This window comes from Haliotis rubra, unplaced genomic scaffold (genome assembly GCF_003918875.1).
Source record: "Haliotis rubra isolate DU_JTF1 unplaced genomic scaffold, ASM391887v1 Scf49, whole genome shotgun sequence".
Lineage (NCBI taxonomy): Eukaryota > Metazoa > Mollusca > Gastropoda > Lepetellida > Haliotidae > Haliotis > Haliotis rubra.
The window spans coordinates 581,822-601,224 of NW_025767179.1; the positions used below are offsets into that span (position 1 = coordinate 581,822).

The 19,403-nt window shown below is 41.3% G+C and overlaps 1 protein-coding gene across 7 annotated transcripts in view; it reads left to right on the forward strand.

Moving 5' to 3' along the window:
• LOC124291363 (transcription factor GATA-4-like) overlaps nucleotides 1-4,423 on the forward strand; it is a 40,283-nt gene extending 35,860 nt beyond the window's left edge. For 6 of the 7 annotated variants that reach the window (XM_046728350.1, XM_046728348.1, XM_046728347.1 and 3 more), the window contains exons 7-8: nucleotides 105-375; nucleotides 1,131-4,423. In XM_046728350.1, the coding sequence (XP_046584306.1) occupies nucleotides 105-375; nucleotides 1,131-1,474 (615 nt within the window). In that variant the 3' untranslated portion in view covers nucleotides 1,475-4,423. The remainder of the gene's footprint in view (nucleotides 1-104; nucleotides 376-1,130) is intronic. The other variant, XM_046728351.1, reaches the window with a different exon arrangement.
• The last annotated feature ends 14,980 nt before the right edge of the window (nucleotides 4,424-19,403 follow it).

Genomic DNA, 19,403 nt, shown 5'->3' on the forward strand with positions numbered 1-19,403 from the left:
TTAAATTTCGACTCTTAAATGATCGGCTGGGTTTGGTGAAAGAACATTTGTGCTGTATGATAACACCTACCTTGGCGAGTATATATCCTCTGTATTCCATCTAGGTCAACCGGCCACTGTCTATGAAGAAGGACGGAATCCAGACAAGAAAGAGGAAACCTAAAACCCCTTCTTCTAAATCCAGGACACCTCCCAAGGACTTGCCATTGCACAACCACTCCATTGAGCACTCCCCACCTCAGCACATGTCCCACCCCCAGACATCCCTTCCCCCAATGTCCTCTCAAGGCCCCTATGACCTCACCCTCAGTCGGTCAGAAACAATTCCAAGTAAGCCGCCATACTGGAACTCTGCCGTCATGCCTTCAAGCTACTGTGAGATTTCTTCTTTCGCCTTTCATTTAATCTGACTCAATACTTTGTTGTAAAATACAATGTTCACAATTGTATTTAATCCATTAATTATTTTTCCTTCCTTCATACCTACATATAACCTGAAAACAATAAATGAAATAAGTTCTGCAACTCATCTAAACGTACTGATACAACTTAAAGGTAAAACATTACAAAATATTGAGTCAGGTGCTTTTGTTTATTTCTCCGTGCTCTTATAATTATATAGCAATAATTATGCCAGTGTGCGTAATTCATAAATATATAATATATGTGTCTCTTTTAATTAAACAATCATATCGGAAAACTACGGTCCAGACCACAAATGTGCTAAAGTCTCATTCTTCGGTTTTCTGTTCGCAATTCATGTGTTACCTTATTAGTTTTTCGCTGGAACCTGTTTCTTTCAAGCCTCTGAATATATAACCTCTTTTATGTAATTGCTTACACAACATAGCGATAGCCGTTTTGCCATGCATATACGCTTGAGTGTTGTCTATGTGCGCTCGGTGTGTTCGTGTGAATCAGGATCGAAGCTATACAATGAATGACTATCGGGACTGAAAAAAGCCTACCCCTGTATTTTTTCTCTGAGAAGGCATCCCTGTTCATGTCATAGGTAACAGTGAAAATTGAAGACAAACATATCTCCAGTTGGACAAGTTTCAAGAATCTTGTTTCCGGAATTAATCTGCTGTATACTTTGGGAAACATTAACACCTCAACTTTTATTTCAGCCTCCGAGATGAAGCCCCTTCCCTCTTATTCGTCTCTGTATTCGCACAACTCGGCAGTACTGGCAGCGTTGACTACACCGCCAAATCCACCAGCCCTTCTACCAATATCAGCGTTAACACCGTCTGCTCGGAGCCAACACCCCCTTCCTGAAGACGTTGAAAGATCCATGGGCCTTGACCCCAACCTAATGCTCAAACATGCCGCAGAGCCTCTGTTTTCCCCCTCGCCTCCCAAGGCTGTTCCTGTTAACAGTGGTATTACACCGGAACCGGAAGTTGGTGCGCCATCTATGGGACAATCTGAAATTGTTCAATTAAAACCAGCGTCGGTCGGCCAAACATAGAGGATGGATACAACGAGACGTTAGGGAAACAGGGTAGTCACCGTTCAACCCGACTTGCTGTTCCTGGAGATGCATTGACCTTCACATCCAAAAATGTCAGTGGAAGTTTTGGGGACTTCTAATATCTATTTATATGTATATACTGAAAGACTAAGTCATCAGGTTGCAGCCCTCAGCTCAGCAAATAGAAACTTTCCAATGTAAGGAGTGACAAAATATTATGCACGATAGACGTACTAAATATAATGATATGTGAACTCTGATATTGACCCTGGTTCACTTATGTGATAACGAGAAGTGTCGTTAGGGGCCTTAGAGTTACCTCCCCTTCGATGATATCGCCAAATCTTGTCGTGCGGACTGTTGGTGGAGGTGGAACGCCAACGCTGAAGAGGTATTAAATTGTTTGGTTACCGTGGTCATCGTGTCAACAATACGCCATTTTGTGTCAAGTGGAACTATGTAACCTCTTTGACTGACAACACTGTACCAAAGATACCATCATCATGTTTTCTCTGAGAAAGGGTAAATGTTCAATTCATCACTCATACCACGTGACAGGCATCACGTGAGAATAACACTTGTCACCTCCCAATTCACTTGCCATATTAGGTGCTGTGCTTTATTGATGTAAAATGACATGTATATATTTTTATTGTATTGATTCGCGAATTTATGTTGCTTCTTGTGGATGTCTTCAAAATAATTCCAGTTTTAAGGCGAAGAAAGCCCGACATATTTAGTATGTACGTTGTAAGTCTCATCCAATAATGTCTGATGACGGTACTACGTACACACAATGAAGGTATCACTGCCAATAAGACTTACCAATTGTTTGTATTCTTATATTGTCCTAATCAAGATCGATGATCGGTTTGATTCATTGATGTTAAAGTATTATGATTTAGTGCTCGTTGTTCAAGTTCAGGTGATATTTCTACCTGTGTATATATATGTTTAAATGCATTTAATGCTACAGTTGGCGTACAAGGGAACCGCTACAACATTTATGGAATATACACTAGGTGCAAGTACCATTTTCATCGTATGCCATGAAGCATTATGATATTTGTCTCTTCAGTTCCTTGTTGCTTTTTGTGTTTACCACGGTGGGACCAACTGAAATCACGAGTTATTTCCCTTGTCATGCAACCATTTGCTTTGTTCTGAATCATGTAAGCTATCGTCTATAATTTGATGTCTTTAACAATATTTTTAAAACAAGTTTGCATCAGTTTGCGTATGTATAAATTTAATGTTTATCTCATAAATGAAAGAACGCACATTGCGAAACAATGCTTTCCAAGGACGAAATGTTCAATGTGATTACAAGACGTCACAACGTCATCACATGTGTGCTTGACTTCGTCCACTAATGTGAATTCTGACGAGCATGGAGGTCAGCGTCTATCTAAACATTATCATGTATCTTGCAGATACTGTCATTCTTAAATCAGATTTTCAATGTTTGGATGTCACCAATATCGACATTTCCATAAATCTTATAATAAACCACCTAATTTCTACACAAAATAAGGGTCACATATTTTACCATCGCATTACAAACGAAGCTGTAATTTAATGATAATTTAGGTATGGAACGCGTATTCATATTCCTATTTTCAATTCATAGTCATGCTAATGTGCGCCCAGTACAGGCCTATATTAATGTAGGGATATCAGCATTTGACCAGTAGTGTGCAGATGTTTTGGAGATGATTGACATTCGAATCTTTCTTTTGTTTTAGCCTGATTTCACGATACTTGAAATTAACTGATCAGTATGATCGCTCACGTCATGATCACGTGGTAGGGTACTTCCATCTATCTTATTTGTAATGTTTCTACTATTCTTGATTCCAATCTAATACGTGCCATACCACACTACAAGTGACGATGTAGACTGTTGTGTCCTTTCCCAGTCAGTAAATCGTTTTTTATTAATTTTGTTTTGCGTTGATTTTAGAGGTTCAGCTAGTCCTCCTGCAAATGGAGAACGACATTTCTAAATTTGCATTCAGCAAATGAACCAGACGAATACATATCAAATATCCTTTCAATAACCTGTTTGTTGGTGACGTTAAGGTACCGAGGTTGGTAGAACAGACACGAAGTTTGGGGGCCACACAAAATTCATTGATTGTTCGCCGGGATTATGTTTTGTTTGTTTGTATGTTTTATGTTCGAAATGACACCAGTAACATCATAACAGTCCATGGTTAAATCTTCCTAAAATCCATGATAAACATCTTTAACAATCCTCTTGGAGTCCAGGAAGAAATCATACCCGAATTCTTGACCCTTCAACAATCTATTGTTAAATCCTGTAAACCTCGATAGCTAAATCCTCCAACAATCCTTGATTAAATCCTTCAACAGTCCTCGATCAAATCCTCCAATATTCCTTTATTAATTCCTCTCCGACAATCCATGAATGAATCTTCCCCACAATTCAAGGTCATAACCCTCTTGCAAGAGAAAAAGCCTCACAATATGTACACACTGAAACGTTCCCAATAAAATCGATTTCGTTAAAGCTCTAGATTTTCGAACCAAAGCTGCCGCGAAATGGCCTATTTATATACCTCGAGGTTTCCCTCAGTAACCATCCTGGTACCTTGGTTTCCGGAATAACCTGATCCGGACACACGAGACGTCACTGCAAGCCATTTCTATACTGAGTGCTGGATCCTATTTGCACAGTTAATACCTCTGTGTTTATATATTAATCAATGTCCGTAAGCTCCTGATATTTCTCCCAACGTCCGACGAGCAAACACTGACTTTGTTGTGGCCTACAGCGAAAGTGTCTTGTAAATCTCAGTTGTGATTGAACAATCTGCCTTACTAGAAGTAGCCTTCCAGCTTGCCAGTGGAAATTTCCTGACAAACGAGATGTTTATACAAATGTAGTTTCACCATATCATTGAAATAAACTTGTCTACAAAATGTCGTGTTCGTTACCTCTAAATGCAAATGTCATGACCTGTGTTATGTAGACCTGGTCTTCATGGGCAGCTGTACCCACAATGGAGATTATATGCTGTGAACATGTGAGTATGTTCACTTAACTTAGGTATGGACTTTTTTCTACTATTCCAATTTCACGTTTACGGTGACGCCCAAAGGGTACCTCATAACCAAGTTTTTTCCAATTGCGCCCTCGACAAATATACGTTTCAATTGTTTCTTTGGCAGCAGGGCTTTCCAACCTCCTCACATTGACCATCCACTCACATTGCATCGCGTGGTTACTTTAAAGTCCTAACATGGCGGAGGTCGTGGAACATCTACCTGCTTAGTTTGGAGTCTGATACACTCTCTGTGCGTGTGGATGCAATATGTCTGTCACCAGACTGATGGATTTTATACGAAGGCGCTTCATTGTTCATACAACAATTCAGAGGACACAGATTTCTGGAGACACTGGTGAACACAGGTCCCGGAATACTGTTGCAAGTTGTAACTTGGTTGATGGCCCCGTTGTTAGCTATGGTTTGCCAGACAACAAATTTCATTATTTACAGTCCATCGTGCTGTTGCCGTTGCTATTGCTACAAGTTTCCAACTCTCCTACATATACACACTTTGCTCATATATACTCCCCATCAAAAGTTTAGACTCACTAGTGTAAATGTAGCCACTTACTAAAGTCAACTCTTCTAAACTAGATTTTGCAAAATTTTCCATACTGTTTAAAGGTACTGTTTACACATGAACTGATGTACTGTAAAACAAATTCGTAACATTGAAAAGATTATTGTCAGGGATTAATTTTTTTATGAAACTGAGTGAAAATTGGCGAATTTTTAACAAAACTTTGCACCACAACACAGCTGTTCACATACACGATATTTGCACATGCTTTTTAGCAATTTAATGCATGATCCTCTTGCAATTCATCTGCATAAAGTTTGCAGTTGGTTCCCCAAAGTTAGTGGAGAAGTTCATCTTCGATGTAACCACATATATATGCATAACATATAGTGAGTGCTTTAAGTGAGTCTAAACGTTTGATGGGTAGTACATATGCTGCCCCTATTCTGGCACACCAACTTATGATGAAATTAATCTAAATTCCCCGTGTCCACAAACTCCCAGTGTCCACCCTGAAGTCGAAGAACCTCATTCAAAGTTTGGGGAAAGGTGCTGCCGAGGCAACCTTATAAGGTTATATCTAACAGACACAACTCAGTAACACTCAGTACCCAAGATGCATAGATGTTATATAGTTAGCACGACATATGTATAGGGATGCGAGTGACACAGTCGCGGTAATCTCGAAGGGATACTGTCATACAGCCCCAACAGTGTGTAAAACAATTTTACTGTAGACTGTAAGTAAATGAGATGGCTTTGCACAAGAGAAATGCACAGTAGAATATGTTCTGCATATAACCAGTAAAGGCGAGGTTCTATTTATTCGGTTTTGAATGGTTGCGATCCATTAACAGTAGCGTCAGCATGAATGTTCAAATATGAACATCGAATATTTATCTGTGACTGCCTTGTACTTAGAACGAAATATTCATGAGTTTCTTCCATTAAATGAACCTCACAATTTCCAACTCTCTACCAATAGAGAATCTCAGATCTCAGTATCTGTGAAAGTTCAATGTCAGTGACGACATAGCATATCAAAGGTATGACAAGCGCGCTTTTTATGAAAGGTGTGTCCGCAATTTGTTCGATCCCAGATTCGTGCGTCGCAATATCGTAATATTGCGTATTTGTGATGCTCATACTGATGCTCAAGATGGACTAAACATTAGCAACATTAACACACAAGAAGGTAATTAATGCATCACGGCGTATTGGTCATAAATATAAGTTCGGAAATATATCTTTCTTGCATAAATATGTCACCACTCTCTGGGTTGTGCCACTTCCAGTTACCTCTTGATATCAGATATATTTGATATCAGGCGTCACCCTGTGAGATTCGGTATATATCATGACGTCATTACTATATATTGCTAAAGAGATATAGCCCCGACGACTACTGAATATTACAGTGTATTAGTATGTCCCAATTGCCTAGATTGATGCTCATGCTGTTAATCACTGGATTGTCTGGTCCAGACTCGATTATTTACAGACCTCCGACATATAGCTGGAATAGTGCGGCGTAAAACAACCACCCAACGAACCAATCAACCAACCAACCACATTCACACAGCATGTCGGAGCTGACGTCTTGGTCGCCTAAGGCATCTCTCTTTCCTTTTTCAGGCTTTAAATGAGCTGATGGCAGCTGGTTCGAATACCAGAGTCGTGGTGATTCTGTTCCTTGCTTTATCCGCACCATCCCTTTGACCATAGGCTTCAACAAAGTGATAAACAAAACAGCCAATGGCAAAGCGGCGTTAAACCACGTCACTCACTCACTATACTATGAGGTAGACGTATTTTACAGTACCAACATATATGTACTATCGTTTAGCAGCCTATTGCACTTATATATGTGTGGGGTACACATGTAGATATTCAACACTTGTAGGTATATAGCCCGTATTTACGTGCATAATGCCAGTGGAGGTCCGTGATATTTGTATTCAGGTAGGCAGTGTGCATTAGGTACAGAGTATTTAGTTACAGTTAGTGCAGTCATGTATGTGTAGATAGCAGCTCAGAAAAAAGGTTTATATGCAGAGTCGAATTGTGTATCAGAAATAAAATATTTGTGACTCAGAACGCCAGCATTCGTACAACATTGAACTTTTGTTATTAATCTGTTTGATTATATTCATTTATTGAGTGGATTTCACCAGAGCAGACTTTGGACTTTCCCAGAACATTATGCCTTCACGGTGTGAAAAGAAATGTTTCTATGTGGAATTTGTTTTGACTAGTTTACAAGAAAATACCCCATGGTGAGCAAGCAGCAGTCATTGTGAGTTGCTGCATAACATGTGCTTATCACTGGTCGCAATTCCTCTCCATATGGCGGCATTCGATATATACGTCCTGATATACCTCAATGTAACTATATTTGACCTACTCCTCCCGGGGCAGTCGCCCAGTGGTTATTGCACCCGCTTGTCACGCCGAATGCTCGGGTTCGGTTCCGATACTTCCCGATCACAATTACAGTCACCTCCTCTGTAGTCACCACGGTCGTGTTGACAATTGTTTGTTGGGGTTTTGTTTTATTTCTGTATAGTAATAAATATACACGTTATCATCACTATCATGGCAAAAACCACATTAGATGAGTGTAATAAAAGTATGCCTTTAACAGGCTGTAGTATGTTGTGATTCGTACATCGCAAATAAAAAATATTTTCAGTCACACAATGAAATCAATAACACGAGGAAAACTGAACATGTTCCGGCTGGTCTAAAAACGATGAAGCATTTTAAACTAAAACAGCTTTTCATGCGATATTTACGGAAGTGAATCGACATTTCTAAAAAAAATATTGTCCTCCTGAGAGGATACGCAAGTCCCAAAACTTTCAAAGTCAATTTAGCTCAACCAAGCTTTTTAAACGTAGAATATTTGTTATTTTAAATTATGGTTAAATTTCCCTACCATCGCCAGCGGCTGATGGGATGGTAGGAGCTGCGGGGATGGGATGGGATAGGGGTGCAGGTAGCAAAGGTACTGTAAGTCCCCATGGTCCCTAGTATGGTGATCTACCCTCAGTTGCTGGCGATCTATAGCCCGATTTTATATTGTGTTGTTTTGAAATGATTTAACATTTTACACAGAACTCAAACTAGTTTTAATCAATTTGTGTTAATCTTGTCGTTATACTGTCCCTCGCTAACAGGTTTTTTAAATGAGTATAAATATATTTATTCTTAGTACATCTCTTTTTCGTCACGATATGGCTAAAATATTGCTGATGTGACGTTAAATATCAACTCATTCACACACTCGACATTTCTAATGTCTGTTTCAGTTTCATTATAAAAGATTCGTTCGCACTTAGTTCGAGCCCAGATTCGTTCCTTGGCCTGTTCACATCCCAAACAGCTAGTAGAACAAAATACATTAAACACCTACCATTCACATTAATTGTTGCCCAAAATGATGGACCATTAAACACTCCATTACGGGAATATCCTACAATCGGTGTATTTGTTAAAAATAAACAATCTGCTTTTGGTTTGCAATATCCCTTTTTATTTATTTATTAGAGAGCAGTACAAACAGGATTTTCCTGAGCTTATTGTCAGGTGCGCCGACCGAGTCCCGGAGAGACCGCCGACACAAGGAAGTCCGCGGGATAACCGGATGACTTCTCGACCCACTTTGCTGTATCCTATCATAAATGTGTGTGTGCAAAACATGACAACAAACACGGTCTCACTGACATGGGGCTAGCATACTTGAGGACATTCAAGGAGTTATGAATAACTTTAGACGATTATATTAAATGTGTGATGAATGGCGACTGAGTGTGCCCGTACGCCCCTTTTAGTGAGTGAGAGTGAGTTTAGTTTTACGCCGCACTCGGCAATATTCCAGCTACATGGCGGCGGTCTGCAAGAGGCGAATAACGGGATCGGGTTGTCAGGCTCGCTGGCTTGGTTGACACATGTTAACGGTTCCCAGTTGCGCAGATCGATGCTCATGACGTTGACCACTGGATTGTCTGGTCCAGACTCAATTATTTACAGACCGCCGCCATATAGCTGGAATGTTGCTGAGTGCGGCGTAAAACTAACCTTACTCACTCACTCGTGTTACATGTGTAAGAATGCAGCTGTTTGAATCACCGGGTGAATGGCGTGACCCTTGTAAAGGTCAGCTTGACATGTGATAGTAGAACGGGGACGTCAGTGGGTGTGGTATCTACAGTACATCGCAGTGACTTTGCTGTATGCGAGTATAATCCTCGATTATCTATATCTGTTTATGATCAGCTCTTCTTCGAGAGTAAGTAAATATCAGGGTTTTTTCGGAGTAGAACAACCCAACATTCCAGCCACATAATGACAGGAGGGGCGGTGGGGTAACCTAGTGGTTAAAGCGTACACTCGTCACACCGGAGACCCGAGTTCGATTCCACACATGGGTACAACGTGTGATGTCAATTTCTGGTGTTCCCCGCCGTGATATTTGGTCGGCCATTTGTTTTTATGACGTCACATATGTGTGACCTTTGTGTGACCTAAATCTGACTGTTGAACTCTTAAGCCCCACCCTCCTTTGGGAGTCCCTTTCCGGCCCAGGTGTGTGACCTTCAGGTTGACCTCATTTCACAGGGGGGCAATGTAACGAGCTGACCTTGGGACTGGTTGAGACCTTTTGGTCAGCCATTTTTTTTAGGCTCGTGTGTGGGCAATATAAGGCTCTGGACAGTCCCCATGTCATTCAGTCGCCAGAGAGAACACACGCATGCTCTTGACTCTACTGGTTCTGGTAGCCGTTTCCCTTAAAGATGGAAGCCGTTCACCGTGATATCCCGAGGAAGAATCATTCCAGCCTAGTGCAAGCTATACAGCGTGTAGAAGAGGTGGTCGACAAACTCATGCAGTTTAAAGTCCTAACTTGCCTCATGAAAGCTGACATTATCGAAAAACTCGAAACCTCCTTTGACCGTGTTAGAGCTTTATTAGATACCCTTCCCAGGCGAGGACCCCAAGCTTACACCCTCTTCTGTAAAGCTTTGGAGGAATGTGGAGAGATACAGGCCATGACATTGTTGGGACTAGAGACAGACAAGACAGAGCTACAGGATCCTCGTTGTCATATAGACTTAGGCAATGACGTATTTGTGACGGCCAAGATGTGGAATGGAGAACTAGGAATTCATGTAAGGAAGTACGATGTATATCCCAGTGGGAGAAGTTATCCTACCAAACGTGGTATTGTCCTGAGTTTGAAACATTGGCTGGAACTTCGTGGAGTCCATTTCAAGCTTCAGGAGGCCATCAATCAAGGAAGGACCCATGATTATGCTCATGTGGGAGCCAATATGTATGCTACTTTGGATCCAAATGGTGGTGTGGATCTACGACAGTGGGAGAAAAATGAACAACTGGGAAGAGTGGTACCTACGGCTAAGGGTATCTTGTTGTCCATAGATCAGTGGGAAAAGCTGGTAGATTGTGTAAGAGTCATGTTTGACTTTGTGCCAGATCTGAAAGAGATGGTTCCTTGTATGCTTCAGGACGATCATCAAAACCAGATGGGGTACCTCATGTGTTCCTTCTGTAACCCTAGTGACTACAGTCACTGGGTGTAAAGCCATTCTTGGTTTAGACACTGTACTGTGCGGACGTGTTACCACTGCTCTGGGATATCATGGATGTGTGTGGACATTGCCCATTCGACAAGACACTCGATTGCTGTGCAATCAGTACTGAATGGACTTCATTCAAGAAAAGACTCGATTCGTTTAAGGACTGGCCAGTGCAGATGAAACAGAGATTCACATGGTCCAGGCAGGATTTGTGTACTTAATCAGAGGGACACTTGCAAGTGTTTTCAATGTGGTCTCGTTCTCAAGAACTGGGAAGTAGATGATGATCCCTGGGTCGAACATGAAAAATGGTCTCCAGACTGTCCGTATTTGGCCCTGGTGGGAGTACCTCAGAAAGAGGTGGCCCGCTGGGGTAGTCATGTGGATTTGCAACCAAGAGTGTGATGTAAAATGTGTGAATATTAGAAATAAATCAATGTTAAGAGTATATATGCATTGGTTGTCTATGTATAGTCTTTTGTCGATGTATAAATAGAGGTTTACTCAAATACTAATCTCATTGAGATCCCAACCACGATAAGAGCTTGTTTGCTAGAATTATTATGGCTAGGTACGTGTTGAAACATTACGATTTTTAAGGTTCATGTTAATGTTTCAAGACATTGAGGAGATTCGACAAGACATCTTAGAAATGAACAGAGAACAGATTCTTGCCGTCAATGGTATTATCAATAGGTTATTAAAGGGAAGATTACCAGTGACTCAATATGAAAGGCGTCGTTTCCTGAGGAAAAATGATAGAAATAACTATCTAGCTGTGTTACGAAGATTAGTTCACCCCTTTGGACGACAGACAGTATGTGGAAGAGTCTTTTTGCCAGTTACATGCCTATCGTAGCATTTGTTTTGAAACCACAGTTTGTCAATGCACTTAGAGATGAGGCCATTCAAAATGCCTGGTTGTTTGATAGAGCATTGGCTTAGTACATCTGGTACACCCATCTTAGGTTTAGTTTGTCAATCCGGGGAAAGAGCATGTATGACAATCCAAAAACATCCTGGCAGTGATGTTGAAAGCTACACCAAGCCATGAAAGGTCAATTCAAACCATGGATATCTATATATAACAGGCCACGAGGGCTATCTAGCTTCATTTAGCCGTGGACCAGTGACAGTGACACATCACCTCAAGTCGCTCCCGTTTTCATCATGAATAATCCACAATACAAACTCTTCGTACCCGATGCCGATAAATGGACACGGTTTTACATGCTAAGGGCTGAAGGGAAAGGAGATCCTTATCATTCTATAATGCGTGGAGGAGAAAAATCTGCCATGATGTCTGTGGATCGATATTTGGAACTGTATGACCCAGAGTGGAAGAAACAAAAAGAACCAGAAACCTCAGAGCAACCTAAGATTAATTTTGTTACCCCTACTCAACAAGTGGTCGAACAGGCCAAGGCTCTTATTCAGATGCAGAAGAAAGGGGGATCTAAAGCTGGAAGTTCCTCCCAGATTCCCATGAAGAAACGGAAGACGACTTTTTAGATAAAAGCAGCCTGTAGACATGGTTCCCTGCCATTTAGACTCGGACCACCATGCAGTCAACAACGTGTCCCGTGTGCTATCAGACTTTTTCCAGGACAGACAATATGTTGAGACATAGAAGACAGAAACATCAACAACCCTCTCCTCCTCCTTCTCCTCTTCCTCCTCCTCCTCTTCCTACTTCTCCTCTCCTCCTCCTTCACCACCACCAGTACCATCACCTATGATGCAACCAGTGCAACCACATTTATCAGAAAGTATTACCCAGTCATTGGAAGAATTTAGGCTCCTACATCCATTTACCATGATCGTCTCAGGGCCAACCTCATGTGGGAAAACGTACTTAGTGAAGCAGCTTTTAGAACGGATGAACATTAAACCTTATCCTGAACGTATTATATGGCTCTACAAACGATGGCAGCCACTGTATAACACCATTCAAGCCTGTGTTTATCCTTACGTTGAATTTCATCAAGGCATTCCTTCTCACCTCGAAAAGGATGCGTTTCTGGACCCCAGTGTTGTGAACGTGGTTATCCTCGACGACTTAATGTCTACTGCCAGCAAAGATCCACGCATTACAGATCTTTTTACCGAAGGAAGTCATCATCGTAATCTCTCAGTGATAGCCTTGAACCAGAATTTGTATTACAGTAAGGATCCCACACAACGAAGAAACTGTCATTATCTGCTTCTGTTCAACAACCCTATTGATCAACAACCCATCATGACTTTGGCGAGGCAAATGTATCCAGGTAACACAGACCATTTCATGGAGCCATTTCAAAGGGCTACCCAGAAACCTTATGGATACTTGTTGGTTGATCTAAAACCCCAAACACCTCCCCATTTGCGACTTTGTCCCAACGCATTCAGTTTAAAAGGAGGCCTCCAAGCTAGGACAATTCAGTCCGAGTTAGACGTTCAGAGTGAGCAGACGTGTGAAGAAAACCTCCCAACAATGCCATCTTGTGATGACTGTGGACTCGTGTTTCAAGACGTGCATAATTTGCAAAAACACAGAAGAAACTGGTGTCCTGAAAAGTCTTCAGTGGGTCCACCTGGAATACCCCAAGTTAAAAGGAAGTGGGAGGAAGACGTCGGAACTTCTCTGCTGTGAAGAGACCACGTCCTCTGTCAGATTGTGACTATTGTGGTCAAGTGTTTAGCAATAACCACAACTTACAAAGACATTTACACGATAAACAATGTCCTGAAATGGAAAATGATGATGATGATGATGTTGTATCGTTAAGCAATGTCACACAAAACAACAGGAAAAATAAGATGGCTGATCCCGAAGAGCAAGGTATAAGACAAATGTATTCACGTACACGTGAGCTGAATAAAGACTTTTTGGATGAGAAACAACAGCTGTACATGAAAAGAGGGTTTACACGAAGACATGATACAAGCCAAACTGAAAAATTAATCTGGAGCACGTTTAAAGAGACGTATGCCCGATTTATTACTTATCTGTATCATATGCAGTTGGGTCCAAAGACACAAGGAATACTGAAACGTGTACAAGACACAAATAATCTGTATCATGACGTGTTTTCCAAACTGTACCAATATAAATCTTGGGTAGAAGACTTAATTGATGATGATGATGAAGACATGACATCTGATGTAGAGAGTGAAGGACAGGACGATGAGGAAGGGCAATAAGACAATTAGCACAACATGTAAAGTAGACATTTGGGAGAGCTCCTATCCTAAAGCCTACTCATTTGAAACGGAGCTAATAAACAATGAAATCTGTATATCTTTCTTGTTTCTTAATGTATTGTACCCATGAAGGTCCGGGTTAGAATGAACCTTCAGTAACCCATGCTTGTCATAAGAGGCGACTAACGGGATCGGGTGGTGAGGCTCGCTGGCATGGTTGACACATCTCATCATCATATCCCAATTGGGTAGATCGATGCTCATGCTGTTGATCACTGGATTGTCTGGTCCAGACTCGATTATTTACAGACCATATAGCTGGGATATTACTGAGTGCAAGATAAAACTAAACTCACTCACTCACTTAATGCATTGCTGGAGGATTGACATTAGACAACTGTTCGTTGTACAAATCTTTGTTTTACAACTGATAAATAATCCTCCCTATGTCACTGAATACATTTAACCTACAATACAATTCTCAACATCAGGAGGTCCTAACCTCTTCATACCCCACACAATACAGTCACAGGAAGGTTACACCAGTATTTCATTGTACTGATTGTGGAATAAGAGCGGCTAACAACATGTGAGTAACCTATGTGTCACATGATGTCAAATAAGTGTCATATATAGTATTCATGGACATAAGATGGTGTTTTTTATGTTTGCAATTTGAGAGTAAAGTTCAGCTTTAAAATTTTGAGTAAAAGCACTGGAAAGTTTTACAGGAGAACACATGTAGGTTTGTTTTCTTATTCAGTAATATATATGACAAATGCTAAATCATTTCATCACTGTACAACCACTTGACACCCTACTTGAGATATTCAGTGACCATCAGTCCTCAACTGCTTACTATTTCCTGTCTTTAATTCTGGTCAGACACTTCTCTCCTTACATAACGGAAGCTGACCACTTGTGACTATACATTCATTGTAGGCTGTGCGCCATCACGCTGAAAATTATCAACAACCATTCCATGTACACATGATTACAGTCTGACCTTTAAATTACAATAAAACAATTTCTGGTCAACTTGAACCGGCTAACTTTGCGAGCACAGGAAGCCACACACAGGAAGCTAAACACATCAACCCTCCCAGGTCCGCACAAACTGTCACCTACTTGAACATATCTGTACACGCATAAGCATAAGTCATGGTGATACAAATGACAGCATTAAATACTTAAAATGGTGGTCAGTTTTAATGACTGGATGGAGGTGCTTTTAACAAACATAACACCTTACACTATTTCATCCAATCACAGCTGTCACATGTCTCTTCAGTTACGGCCCGGCTCAGCGAGCAAGCGATTCTGCTGTTAGTATAGTGCATAGACAGCGCCCCATTCACGCATATCATATACGGGCCCACATGGCGCATGAATCTAATTTGCTAACAGCTACAATCGTTTATTGTTCACAGATATGTAAAATAAATACTCAGAACTTCGGAGTTGTTCCTTGTGTACCAAATGACAGCGTATTTTAAACTGGCTAGTGGGATACCTTGATTTAACAAAATGCACTCTGATATTTTCACAACTTTTGACCTAACAAATAGCAGCTAAAAAGGTCTCCTCATATATGTGTGATATTAATTCACATATCCACAGGCATGTAATATGTTCACATTCACAGGCATGTAATATTTTCATAGTCCGTATCACACATCCACAAGAAATGTAATATGTTCTGTGACAAACTATATGTGACATTAACACCTCAGGATGCATCAAACATTGACATCGTACAAATATAGTCGACATAGATCAGAAACATCCAAGTGTTCATCCCGCGTAGGTCCGGGTTAGAATGTACCTTCAGTAACCCATGCTTGTCGTAAGAGGCGACTAACGGGATCGGGTGGTCAGACTCGCTGGCTTGGTTGACACATGTCATCGGTTCCCAATTGCGCAGATCGATGCTCATGCTGTTGATCACTGGATTGTCTGGTCCAGTGGTCTCGATTATTTACAGACCGCCGCCATATAGCTGGAATATTGCTGAGTGCGGCGTAAAACTAAACTCACTCACTCACTCTAAGTGTCCATGTGGTTAATATAACGAAGACGTTATTCACTACCTTTTCACATGTCGGCACTATCAAAATTTAAAAACAACTATGTATTTTTTATATTCAAGTATTCGATGTTAAAACTACTCTATATGGTAACCACGCATTGAATAACTCAACTTATAGTAACATTCTCAACTCATTACACCAGTTCATTTCTAAAAGTAACCGCTTCCAGTGATTATCACCCCTACTTATACATTTAATGTACCACTAGTTTATATAATTGTATTATCTGCTGCTGCTCATATCGTTGCTTGGCACAACCAACACCATAACGAGCATATTCAATATTCAATGATATATTAGATATATGTAAGATGTTGTCTAAATATTCTTTCTCAGTACTATTCTTTTGCTGTTACATCATTTCTTTTATGTATCCAGCTATTGGAATTATGTTCTTGAGCCTGGGCTTGTTCGCATATCCAGGTTTCAGTTTTTGTGAAATAAAAATGTGTTTATACCACATCGAACACCAGATATTTTCGCCGCAGGGACCAGCACGGAGTTACAGAAGACATGATCATTTTACAACAGCTTCATACAGTCAATAATTGTAGCTGTTCGGCTCGATTGGGGTTACAGTTGAGTTCGATTGCAACTGTGTGATTGTATGGCGGCTTGTCATAGACCGCCTGCTTATTGCCTCACCCAGTGACATCAACCAAACGATGGAAGCATAAACACAATGACCAGCTAAGTTTCTAATGTCTTCTGGGAGACTCTGAAATATGGTTTACATCGAAATAACCAAACGCAATGTCTTTCTTGAACACTTTCGTTTGATCAAATGTTTTCATACTTATTAACTGTATGACAAAGGTTATGGACTTTGCAGCAAAATTGACTTTGGGAAAATACACAACGATAATTATCAACCATCATTGCCCAAAGGTTATAGGAAGCGGCAGAAAAATCTCCGCAAAACTCACACCCTACCCGAACTTCGTTACAAAATTTACACCTGACCCTGGGTCCAACTGGGATCTCCACAAACCTCACGACATGTTCGAGACCAGCTCTATTATTAAACACCAAAGCACGGGTGAAAGGACATGTAACTTTTCCAGCAGGATACGTTATTGATGATGGTGTTTATCGTTAGCTTTCAGATCAACGCATACCAGTTTTCAATGATCAACGTATATCTCTTCATCCACCATTGTTCATCCATCAACTGTTTTGTTTTCATTTTGTGCCACCAGTGGTGTTTAACGATCAGCTTCTGTTTATGCACTGACTGGTGTTCAACCATCAGCTTTTGTCTACACACCCAGTAGTGTTCAACAATCAGCTTTGGTCTACATATCCAGTGGTGTTCAACCATCAGCTTTTGTATACACATCCAGTGGTGTTTAAAAATCAGCTTTTGTCTACACACCCATTTGTGCTTAACAATCAGCTTTTGTCTGCACACCCACACTGGTGTTCAACCATCAGCTTTTGTCTACACACCCACTGGTGTTCTTTTGTCTACACACCATGTTCAGCTCAGCTTTTGTCTATACACCCACTGGTGTTGAACAATCAGCTTTTGTCTATACACCCACCGGTGTTCAACATCAGCTTTTGTCAATACACTAACTGGTATTCAACCATCAGCTTTTGTCAATACACTCACTGGTGTTCAACCACCAGCTTATGTCTATACATTGACTGATGTTCAACTATCAGCTTTTGTCTTCACACCCACTGGTGTTCAACAATCAGCTTTCGTCTATACACCCATCAGCTTTTGTCTACACACCCACTGGTGTTCAACCATCAGCTTTTGTCTATACACCCACCGGTGTTCAACCATCAGCTTTTGTCTATACACCCACCGGTGTTCAACCATCAGCTTTTGTCTATACACCCACTGGTGTTCAACCATCAGCTTTTGTCTACACACCCACTGGTGTTCAACCATCAGCTTTTGTCTATACACCCACTGGTGTTCAACCATCAGCTTTTGTCTACACACCCACCGGTGTTCAGCCATCAGCTTTTGTCTATACACCCACCGGTGTTCAAACATCAGCTTTTGTCTACACACCCACCGGTGTTCAGCCATCAGCTTTTGTCTACACACCCACTGGTGTTCAACCATCAGCTTTTGTCTATACACCCACCGGTGTTCAACCATCAGCTTTACACACCTGTTACTGTCTTCACACCCACTGGTGTTCAACCATCAGCTTTTGTCTATACACCCACCGGTGTTCAACCATCAGCTTTTGTCTATACACCCACTGGTGTTCAACCATCAGCTTTTGTCTACACACCCACCGGTGTTCAACCATCAGCTTTGTCTCTACACCCACCGGTGTTCAACCATCAGCTTTTGTCTACACACCCACCGGTGTTCAACCATCAGCTTTTGTCTACACACCCACCGGTGTTCAGCCATCAGCTTTTGTCTACACACCCACCGGTGTTCAACCATCAGCTTTTGTCTACACACCCACCGGTGTTCAGCCATCAGCTTTTGTCTACACACCCACCGGTGTTCAACCATCAGCTTTTGTCTACACACCCACTGGTGTTCAACTATCAGCTTTTGTCTACACACCCACCGGTGTTCAGCCATCAGCTTTTGTCTATACACCCACTGGTGTTCAACAATCAGCTTTTGTCTACACACCTACCGGTGTTCAGCCATCAGCTTTTGTCTACACACCCACCGGTGTTCAACCATCAGCTTTTGTCTACACACCCACCGGTGTTCAACCATCAGCTTTTGTCTACACACCCACCGGTGTTCAACCATCAGCTTTTGTCTACACACCCACTGGTGTTCAACCATCAGCTTTGTCTACACACCCACCGGTGTTCAACCATCAGCTTTTGTCTACACACCCACCGGTGTTCAACCATCAGCTTTTGTCTATACACCCACTGGTGTTCAACCATCAGCTTTTGTCTACACACCCACCGGTGTTCAACCATCAGCTTTTGTCTATACACCCACTGGTGTTCAACCATCAGCTTTTGTCTATACACTGACTGGTGTTCAACCATCAGCTTTTTTGTCTATACACTGTCTACAGCTTTTGTCTACACCCACCGGTGTTCAACCATCAGCTTTTGTCTATACACCCACTGGTGTTGAACAATCAGCTTTTGTCTACATACCTACCGGTGTCCAACCATCAGTTTTTGTCTATACACCCACCGGTGTTCAACCATCAGCTTTTGTCTATACACTGAGTGGTGGTCAATAATCAGCTTTTGTCTACACACCCACCGGTGTTCAACCATCAGCTTTTGTCTATACACCCACTGGTGTTGAACAATCAGCTTTTGTCTACATACCTACCGGTGTCCAACCATCAGTTTTTGTCTATACACCCACCGGTGTTCAACCATCAGCTTTTGTCTATACACCCACTGGTGTTCAATAATCAGCTTTTGTCTACATACCTACCGGTGTTCAACCATCAGCTTTTGTCTATACACCCACTGGTGTTCAACCATCAGCTTTTG